General features: G+C 50.5%; 1 protein-coding gene across 1 annotated transcript; it reads right to left on the bottom strand.

Annotated features, from left to right (window-relative positions):
* Positions 1 to 5055: 5055 nt before the first annotated feature.
* On the bottom strand, positions 5056 to 8662 carry TREM2 (triggering receptor expressed on myeloid cells 2). The gene is given in 7 exon segments (XM_008644720.2): positions 5056 to 5741; positions 5743 to 5856; positions 5970 to 6027; positions 6327 to 6668; positions 8468 to 8507; positions 8509 to 8616; positions 8618 to 8662. Coding segments are annotated over 7 exon segments (780 nt in total). The 5' UTR covers positions 8648 to 8662; the 3' UTR covers positions 5056 to 5653.
* Between the last annotated feature and the right edge of the window lie 1715 nt (positions 8663 to 10377).

Consider the following 10377-nt stretch of genomic DNA (forward strand, 5'->3'; position numbering starts at 1 on the left):
CCCCAGGGATGGCCGGGCAGCCCCTGCCCTGACCCTCTGTCCTGACCTGGTGTAGCCGTGCACTCCCTGCCCTCAACCAGAATGACCGGACAGCCCTGCCCTGACCTGGTGTGGCCAAACAAAACCCCTGCACCCCCATAGCCCGAAAGAGACCAAACAGCACCTGCCCTCACCCCCTGCCCTCACCCAGCATGGCTGGACAGCCCCTGCCCTGTTCCAAGGTGGCCGGAGAGCTCCTGCCCTCACCCTGGGCCCTGTGGGGCCAGCACGGCCATCTTGGCCCCCATCTCCCCTCAGCCCCATCCTGCCATATTGCTGTGGGTGCTGCTCCTGCAGCCCCAGGGCTGGGCTGTGGGTGCTGAGGGGACCGAGGGACACCGGGGTGTTCCCCCAGAGGTGCTCCTGGCGTGAGGGCTCTCTGGGAGCGGGACCCTCCATCCTGGCCTGCGGTTCTGTCTTAGGGATGAGGCGGCGCCTCAAGATGGCGGCGTGTGGGGAAAGGAGAGGGCTCTGCCTCAGGCCTGAGCAGGGCCTTCCAAGAGCTGGGGGAGGAAGAAAGAAAGGCAGAAAGAAAGAAAGACAGAAAGACAGGAAGGAAGGGAGGAAGGCTGGCTTTGAGCTGGTCATTATTGCTTCGTCCCTCAAGTGTGGGGCAAACACGTGCTGGGTGCGGGCTGTGTGGGAAGAGGCTGTGCCACCATTCCTGCCTGGAAAGGGGCAGGGAAATGTGAAATGTGCCTGGCAGTGGCTCCATGTCCTGGCAGGGTTGTGGGCACAGTACTCAGGTGCCTTGGAGATGCTCCATTCCTTGCTGCAGGATTCAATGCATTCTGTAATTATCCCTAAAGTCACCTGGAAGCTGCGCCGGAGCCTGGGGAGTGTCCGTGGAAGCAGCAATGGGATCTGTACCTGTCCCACTCCATCCTCACGTGTCCCACTGCCCTCCTCTCCAAGATTTAATTCCCTTATATTCCAGGACGGTGATTCCTCCTCGTCCCCAACTCCCAGGTATCCTGTCATTATCTTTTTTAGCCCAAACACAGCCAAATGAAGACCCTTAGAACGAGCTTATTTCTGTGTTTTGGCACGAAAAGAGTTGTCCTCTTAGGAGGCTTCGGTGGGCTTTGAAAGCTTTAAGAGATGCTGAATTTCTGAGTCTCCTGTAATCCCTCTGGGCATGCTGCTCATCCCCAGGATTGGAGCTGCACGCACCCTGCAATATGAGAAATAGTTAATGGTACAAACTCCACACCAACATTTCGTCATCTCAAAATCCCCCAGAACACAAGGGTGTCAGTCAGGAATTGGTCAATACAGTGATGATCACAAAAAAAACCCCAAACCAAACAAACAAAAAGAAAGAAAGGAAATGACAGTATGTAAGAACATTGACAGTGGGAAGCTGGGACAGGAAATGAGAACAATCATGCAAGCCTATTTAGGAAGTCAGAAATCACTTTCTTTAGCTATTATGATGTAATTTTCTAGCTTTATTTTCAGACAATTTGAAGTAGAATAATCAAATCATCTCAGATATAATGGTAAAAAAACTGGTATCATGTAGTCACATCAGAGCAGTCAACAGAATTTACTTTTCTCTCTCTCCCTCACCTTCAGAATTGCACAAGACTCACAGGCAGAGCAGAGCTTATCCAATCCATGGATGTATTCCCTGCCTTTCCACCTTCCTTCCCTCCCCTGCCACCCCGTATCCAGAGTCTTTCTGCAATCTTGATATCCAAAAATTAAACCCATTTTTGTGTCCTGTTCAGCATCCTCGGTCTCCTGCTCACAGAATTAAGAGGAAAATCTCAGATGAATCTGGGGATTTATCCATAATCCCTGAGGGATGTTTGCTCATACCACCACGATAACAGGGTTCTGTAGTTGGATCAACAGGGGTGTAATCTGTAATAAAGTCAAGCTAGATTTATCCTGGAGCACGGGTGTGTGTTAATAAACAACAGGGAAATACAGAGTTATTTCTTTGTAAAACAAATCAATACCTTGGAGTGTAAATTCCACCCCAGCAGCTCAAGCTGATGACAGTTCATACTATAAAGCAGACAAATATTTTCCAAGAAGCCCCTTGTTTATTAAAACACATCAAGTGCATTGCTCGTCTCTCTGAAGCCCAGGAAAAAGCTCATGGCTTCAAAATAAAGCAGATTTTCACCACTTTGCTGGGTTTTATCAGATTGGGCAGTAATTAACGCTTTATTTGTGAGTATTTAAGTGCAGAGGAAGCAGCTCACTTGGCCTGGCTGTGGTGCTGTATCAGCTGCTGCCAGACACAACCAGTTTCCTGTATTTGGGTTTACAACTCCCTGCCATTTCAAAACAGAGCAGTTTGGAAAAGCAAATGCAGCACAGCCTCCCTCGGAGTTTGCCCACCAAGCTGCTGTGCTGTTGGAAAAGTGCAGTCATTTTCCAGGGAAATGGTGCATCCAGGTGTGTCCTTCCCCTCACCCCATCACCCACCCTCAGCAGCTGGGTACAAACCGAGTTGGGCGGTTTTTGCTTCAAAAGATCAGCCTTGGCTCATCTACAGCTGCAAATATTTCCTCCTTGACTTGTGAAATGGGGGAAGAGCAGAGGGGATGTGTGGCAAAAGGGAATGTGAGCTCAGAGAAGTTGAGGAAACTCGCTCAAACTGCACTTCCTAAGGTTTAAGGGACTGGGCAGAGTCAGCACACGGAATATTTGGAGTGATTGCACGTAGCAAAGTTTTCCTTTGATGAAGATGTGATGTTGCTCCTGCAGATTCAAGGCCAATTAATGATCAAAATTGTGTATTTTTGTTATTACCACGAGCAAAAAGAAGCAGAAGGGCTGGGACTTCCTCAAATCAATGAAGTGGTTTTTGTTTGCCTTGCAAGAAGGTGTCAGACAACCAACAGATCCAGGGAGCCTGGGAGCTCGAGGAGGTGCCTCACACCCTCTGGGGGTGGATGGAGCTGTTGGATAAATCCCCTGGAGTGGTGTAAAGCAGTGTAAAGCACCAGGGATTTCTGACTGGGGTCTGCCAAGTCCATCCCTTTTCCTGCCATAAGGGACAGAAACGCTTTTGAGTATAAAACCGGACCTTTCGCTGCTCATTTTAAACCTGACTCCCATTCCCAGCTCATCCCTGCCTCCCTGGACAAGGATTGCTGTGAACATCCCGGGTTTCTGGGATCACAAGGGCTTCATCTGCCCTTTTCCTTCTGATGGAGGTGGTGAGGATGAGGAGGAGAACAGCAGCACCTGGATCAGTGGTGGACAGGAAGGAACTCGGCACCACGAGGGCACAGAGACTGCAGGGGAAACCAGGATCTCTCCAGTCCTATTTACAGGAGATGAGGTTAATTTGGGAGAGGACTTGGTGTGTTTTACACTGGATTATGTTTCCAGGATAAAAATTCCAGCACACCAGCCCCGCTGTTTCTGTAACAAGGGTGGTTCTGTGAGGTCAGCACTGATCCACAGCTGGGGGGATCCATCCCAGCAGCGTTTTCCTTGGTACTTGGCGAGCCTGGAGAAGGCTCAGGAGCTTGGATTCCCTTCCTGCAGTGCACCAGGGTTCAAGGACATCCCTCACTGGGATGCAGTGGTCCCTCTCAGGGTCTGTCTTTGATCTTCCCCCTGGAAAACAACAACAACCACAACAGCAACAAAGAGCAGGTGATGTTCCCACATCGATCCATCCCTGGGGACTTTTTCTACAACTAAAAAATCTGACTTTTCCTCCTGCAAAGATTCAGATTGCTCAGAGCCTGTTCCATCTGCTGGTGTAAATAGAAAGTGTCATTTATCAGTGAAGCCAAGTCAGCCACCCCCCCTCCACCAGTTGGCTCCAATTTATTTATCCCATTAGCATGTATCAAAAATCTTAAAAAAAAGAAATTCAGGAATTATCTGTGTCTCAGGAAATTTCCAGGCTCCGATGAGAGCTCTTTAGCACTGACCTGTAATCTTTCTTGTCAAGTAGTAAGAAATTGCTAACTTTTAGAAGATCATTAATCCTTTGATTAACTCACCCCAAACTTCCAGCTTGATGCTGTTCCTTAGTTTGTTTCTCCCCTGGAAATGGCTCCTGAGATGATCTTCTCCCAAGTCATTAAGCTGGAGCTTTCTCAGCTGCACTCTAATCATATTCCATGAGAACGCATTCATCATTCCAGTCCCTCCTGCTTTAATGAGGCTTTGATCAGAGTTACCTTGAATTTGGGACAGCATTTTGCACCAAACACAGGGGTGGAGTCTCCTGTTGGCTCTCACAGGATGGGAGCGCTGAGGGACGGGGAGTTCCCTTTTTTTTTTTTGCAACAGCCCCAAAAGTGCTGAAGAACCTCGAGCTGTGATTCATCGATGGGGAGAAAGGAAAAAACAACCCCCATGAAGTGTCCAGGTCAGCCAGCACAGGGACAGAGCCAATGTCAGCACAGAGGGAATGGGAGCAAGGGAAGGACAGAACCAGCCCCAGAAATATTTCTGTCCCAACCCCATTTGGTTTTGATTAATACAATCCTACCAAACTACATTCATTATTTTTGATGGTAATCAGTAAAATATTGATTATTTCCTTTTTATTTCCTTGGAAATATATTATTTCAGATGGCAAATTCCTCTCTGTGGATGCAGTCATACAGCAGGTCACCTGTCTGTACCAGCAGAGAGCAACAAACACATTTTCTTCCCCAAAAGTTGCTGATTTCAGACTGAGAACCTCACTGTGGTGGGAGGGAGAAGCCTCAGAAGGACAAAGGTTGCCAGATGCCCCACCATGAAGTTCAATTTCTGGACAAAACACAGAACTACTCTAAAAGTGAGAACCCAAACCCTTGTTTAATTAAAATAAGTAAATTTCAGCCATTGCTCCTCTGGGCAAAGAGAGGTTGGGCTCTGAGCTGCCGCTCCTGCATGGAGCTGGCTCTGGATGTTCCAGCCTGTCCCGCTGGCTCTGAGTGTTCCTGGATGTTCTAAACACATCAGGGTGTTCCAAGCATCACCCCTGCTCCGGGACATCACTGTGACCCGGTGTCCTGCAGCTCCTTACCAGGAATCCACACCAAGCCAGGGAATCAGCCGGATTTTATTCAGCTTTGCAGGGAAAAGAAATGTGAGTGCCCATGGGTTTGGAGCCCGGGAGAGCTGAGTGCAGCTTCACTGTGGGGAGGGATGAACAACCATCACATGGGAGAGGAAATACTGGGAGAACGACAGAGAGAGACAGCTCCTGTGTTCACAAAGTCCCTTCAGAGAAGAGGACGCCGGCTAGAGCTGCAATGAGACCACATCCCTTCCTGATAAATCCTGAAGATCCTTACCCCTCTCCTCAGGGATTTTCTCCAAGCATCCCCACTGTCCAAAGCAGCTTTTGGGAGCTGCTCTTCCTCACCTTGGAAAGACAGAATCTGTCACCTGGCTCTGCCCTGAGGTGACAGGGAGTTGATGGGTGTCAGTTCCAACCGTGATGGGATGGTCCTGGCAATGATATTTGGAATAACTGCCTGGGGATGTGGTGCCAGGGGGAAGAGGTGATGAAGAAGATGGTGACATTCCCTCTCCAGAGTGACAGGCTCTTCCAGACCTGTGTTTAGGAGCCATCCTTTTCTTACAGCAGGTGGCAAACGCTTGATTTTCCTTTCCCATGGATTCCCTTTGGCTTGGCTCACGCAGAGCTCTCCCAGGAGAGGCCGATTCCACCGTGTCTGAGGTCAGCAGGGAACGGGAGCACCTGCTGCTCTCCCAGGCCAGGGCTCAAAAAACTTCTGGCGGGGCCAAATGACACAGGGCAGCCCAGCCACCATGAACTTGGCCACCAGGAATCCAGCGAGGATGTAGAAAACAGTGAAATCCACTTTGGGACGGGACCTGTGGGGAACCAGAAATGCAACCATGAGGGGATGGTTCCACCTCTACAGAAACACTTGTACTGCTGCCTTAGTCCTAGGAAGACAAGAGATCCCAAGGAATTTCAGGCTCACCTGGAGATGCTCTGCACAGCTCTGGGCTCCTCTGGCACATGGGTCACCAGGCTGGCTGCTGATGGAAACACAACAGTTTAGTCTGCAGATGTTTCTGGGTGATGTTCAGCTGGGCAGGTAGCCCAGGTGAGACGGGGCACTGGGAACAATCTGGGCACCAATGAGGTGTAAGTCAGGAATAAAAAGAGGAAGTGAAACACAGAACCTCCTTAGAGTGAGACAAAAGTAGATATTGCCTCAAGCGGGCCTTTGGCAGCTGCGGACACCCATGAAATTCCAAAAAGGAGCCCGTGAAATTCCAATACCAACCCGTGAAATTCCAGCAGAGACTCTCCAACTCCGAGCCCCAGGACGTACCTGCCAGCACTTCCACCTGCACCTTCCTCAGGCTCCTGGTGTCCCCCAGGAAATCCGTTTTGCACTGGTACAGCCCCGCGTCCTCCTTCCGCAGGCGCCTCATGGTGACGGTCAGGAGCCCGGCGCGGGCGTTGTCCCTGATGGAGGTGGTGCCTCTCCTGTTCCTGGGGAAGGGCAGCCACAGGGTCGGGGCGCTCACCACGTGCTGGCACCGGCTCTCGTCCAGCTGCCGGCACCAGCTCTTCTCCCGCCACCACTGCCGGGGGTCGTAGGAGCAGTTGACAGAAATGGTGTCGCCCTCCATGGCGGCCACCACGGTGACGTTCTCTGCAGCACAGGATGCTATGAGGGACAGAGGGACAGAGAGACAGAGGGACAGAGGAGTGAGCCAAGGCTCTCCCAGGTCTGTCCCTCACTGTGGGAGTGCTGAATGTCATTTTCATCTTCTAGTGATAGCAGCTGTCACCCATAGGGCTGTCACCTGTAGGGCTGTCACTCATAGGGTGTCACCTGCAGGTCTGTCACTCGTAGGGTGTCACCTGCAGGGCTGTTACTTATGGGGCTGTCACCCATAGGGCTGTCACCCATAGGGCTGTCACTCATAGGGTGTCACCTGTAGGGCTGTTACTCATGGGGCTGTCACCCATAGGGCTGTCACCTGTAGGGCTGTCACCTATAGAGCTGTCACCCATAGGGGCTGTCACCTGTAGGGTGTCACCTGTCTGCTTCCCCATGACCAACCCAGTGTGCTCAGATCTTGGCTCAGATATTCTGGAATTTGTCCCAGTGACACCTCCAAACCCGCCCTGCTCACTGGTTCCTTCTGAATCCCACCCCTGGTTTGCAAATCCAGTTTAACACTTTTTTCCACCCTATCTTTTAATATCTTACTAATTTTAACCATGTTGATAACTGGGTTTTGTCTGCTTTTTTTTTTTTATTGTCTTGATTCCTCATTTCTAATTTCCATTCCTCTTTGTGACAGGCAGAGGCAGAGGGGACAGTCTGAGCTATTAATACTTCCAGAGAGAAGTGCAATGTGGTATTTGTGGAAATCTCTATTTCTAGTGAAAAAAAGTCACAGGCAAATGCTTCTGTGAAACCATAAGTAATGATAAAACAGAAGTAAATTTAAAAATAGGCTCTTGTAAGGACTTTGTGCTGGCTGAGCCTTTTAATAACAGTTCTTACAATAATTTCAACAATTCTAAGTGAATTGTAAACTAAAAAATCTGAAGTTCTTTCAGTTTGACTGGAAGACCTAAAACGGATCTGTGCTCTTCAAGTATCCAATACCTACAGAGCTTTATCCTGATATGTTTCTCCACTCGGTTGTTCCAGTCAGGGTTTACCTCATGGAATATCCAATCCAGTCCTGTTCAATTCCTCCAAAACTCTTTAACTGCTTCTCCTGTTTTCCCTTCCTTCCTCCAGCTCTGGTCCTTCAGCCCCAGAATTCCCAGAGCACTGCAAAACATTTCTCAAACAGAATCATTGAAAGATTCCCTGATGTCCTTCTGGAAAATGTTGTGTCATCCTCTTTTGAACCAATTCTGCTGGCAGATCATAAACTTTTGGTGTTCCTCCTCCCTTCCTGGGTGCTACTGGGAAAAGTACCGTGAATTTTTCCCAAACTCATTCCAATTTTTGGGACAGGTTCCTGTGCTCCCACAGCCTGAGTCTGCTGCCTTTCCCTGCAACAGGATCTGGGATTCTCAAAGTGCTGCAGAGAGCCCCAGCTGGGCTCTGTACCTTGGTTCCCATGTCAGATGGACATTCCTTTCCAGGCTGGAAATACCCAGGTGCTTGGGATTCCAGAGCTGCGCCCTTCGCTGGGTTTCATGTCCCTCCCCTTGAGCCCTGCCTGTGGTCATTTGCTTCTATGTAAATCCCCTTTGCAAATGCAAGCACCCAGGATTTTGCAATTCCACCTTGCATGCAGGACTTCTCTCATCAGTGCTTCCTGTTCTGACCCAAAACGATCCCTGTGAGGAAATCTGGGAGCACTGGGATCACCACTGGCCTTTTGGTAAAGAAAGGGAGAAGGGAAAACTCTGAGGATGGAGCCTTCACATAGAGGCCAAACTTTGCCCCAATCCTTCGCCCTTTACCTGAACCCCAAAGCCACGTGCAGTTCTTACCTGACAGGAAAACCAAGGTGAGGTGCAGGAGCTTCTCCATGGAGCTGAGCAGAGAAGGGGCAGGAGAGGAGCCTGGAGCAGAGCGACACTGGCTCTGCCCAGGGGCAGCTCCTCTCCCCCTCCCCGCTCTGCCGGAAGGAAGGAGCACGGGGAACTTGGCATCTTTTTCATCCTGCACATTGAGCAATTCTCCAGGGATGGGCATTGCCCTCGTGAGCTGAAAATTCAGGCATCAGCATTGCCCAGTCCCAGCCACAGCTCAGCTTAGACAGCCTGGGAGGGAGCACCACGTGGTGGCCTGAAGCCACAGGCCTGGGTGTCTGCTCCCACTGGAGCAGGATTTCATGGAATCACAGAATGGTTTAGGTTGGAGGGACCTTAAAGATCATCCAGTCCCACCCCCTGCCTGGGCAGGGACACCTCTCACTATCCCAGATTGCTCCAAGCCCCGTCCAACCTGGCCTTGGACACTTCCAGCAATGGGACAGCCACAGCTTCTCTGGGCACCCTGTGCCAGGGCCTCACCACCCTCACAGGGAAGAATTTCTTCCCAATATCCCAGTGGCAGTGGGAAGCCATTCCCCTTGTCCTGGCACTCCAAGTGTGATGGTGATAAACCACAATAAATGATTTACAGGAGCTGTGCATGGGGGCAGTTTCTGGAAAGCCAAAAGGGAAAGGGAGGCTCTCATGGTAGCTCTGGCAGCATCCCAAGGGTGAAGGAGGGCAAAGACATCATCTCCTGGGTTTTCAGGAGGAAGAAGAGCCTGTGCATGGATCCTTGTCTGGAATCCAACAGACAGCAGGGCAGGGGCACTGGGAGAAGCTGTGGGTGCTTTGAACAAGCCCAGCACCCACCTTTGTTCCATAGCTGGCACAAAGGACACAGGATCTGTGCTGGGGACACTGATTCTGAGCCAGCCAACGCCACAGCTCTGGACGGGCTCAGGAATGCAGTCATGGAACCCCCAGAGCATCAGCAAACTGGGAGGCTGGGGGTGGGCTGCTGGTTTTTCATTTTTGAAGGGGTTTATTTACTTCCTTGCAAGTACAAATAGACCCTGGCTTCGAAACTGGTGTGGTGCTAAACCTGCAGGCCTGGCCCTTCCTAAATGTGCCTTTCCTCGAGTTAGTGGTTAAGAAAATGGTCCCTCACAGCGACCAGAAATTCTCTGTGAGGTGACTGATGGCAGTTTTTGTTCCTTCTTGTTCCGGTGAGCACAAATCTGGATTCTCTTCGAGAATCTCCCAGAAAATGCCTCTCTTCCACTCCACTGTTTTTTGCTATTACTCTTCCACAGCTTGACCCAATGCAGCTGCACGAAGAGCAAATCATTACGGGAACGTTGGGCTGAATGAACCATTTCCAGAACCATTTTCTTTTTCTTTCTGTCAGGTTAACTCTGAAAATCTCAAAGAATTTCCATCAGCCTCCCTGCTGCAGCCCTGGCAAGAGAAGCCTGTTGGATGTGACTGGCCTGGGAATGAGGGCTGGTTCAGGCCACGTCGGTCTGTCACCTCCAGCAGGGCTTGGGGCAAAGAAATCAGGAGCCAGAGCTCCTGGAGAAATGGAACTGAGCCCCACAAACTCACTTCATGTTGCTCCCCACATGACTGGTAAATAAAATGCGTCATTTGGAGCGTTTCCAGCAGAGACAGGGAAGTGCAGGAGCTGGCTCTGCTCATTCTTAGGATCCGGCACTCGCATCCCCTACCCGTTCCATGAAAAAGGAACCCAGCCACAGCAAAGTTTGAGTTCGATGCCTGCAGCACTGGAATGAGTTTGCTTGGCTGCAGCAGCTGGATCCCTGGGATTGGGGCAGGATTTGTACCAGGACACAGCTGGAATACCCCACCCAGCCATGTCCAGACTGCTCCTTTCCACAAGGCCAGGCCTCCACAGCTGCCTC

This window comes from Corvus brachyrhynchos, unplaced genomic scaffold, assembly GCF_000691975.1.
Source record: "Corvus brachyrhynchos isolate BGI_N302 unplaced genomic scaffold, ASM69197v1 scaffold72, whole genome shotgun sequence".
In the NCBI taxonomy this organism is placed as follows: domain Eukaryota; kingdom Metazoa; phylum Chordata; class Aves; order Passeriformes; family Corvidae; genus Corvus; species Corvus brachyrhynchos.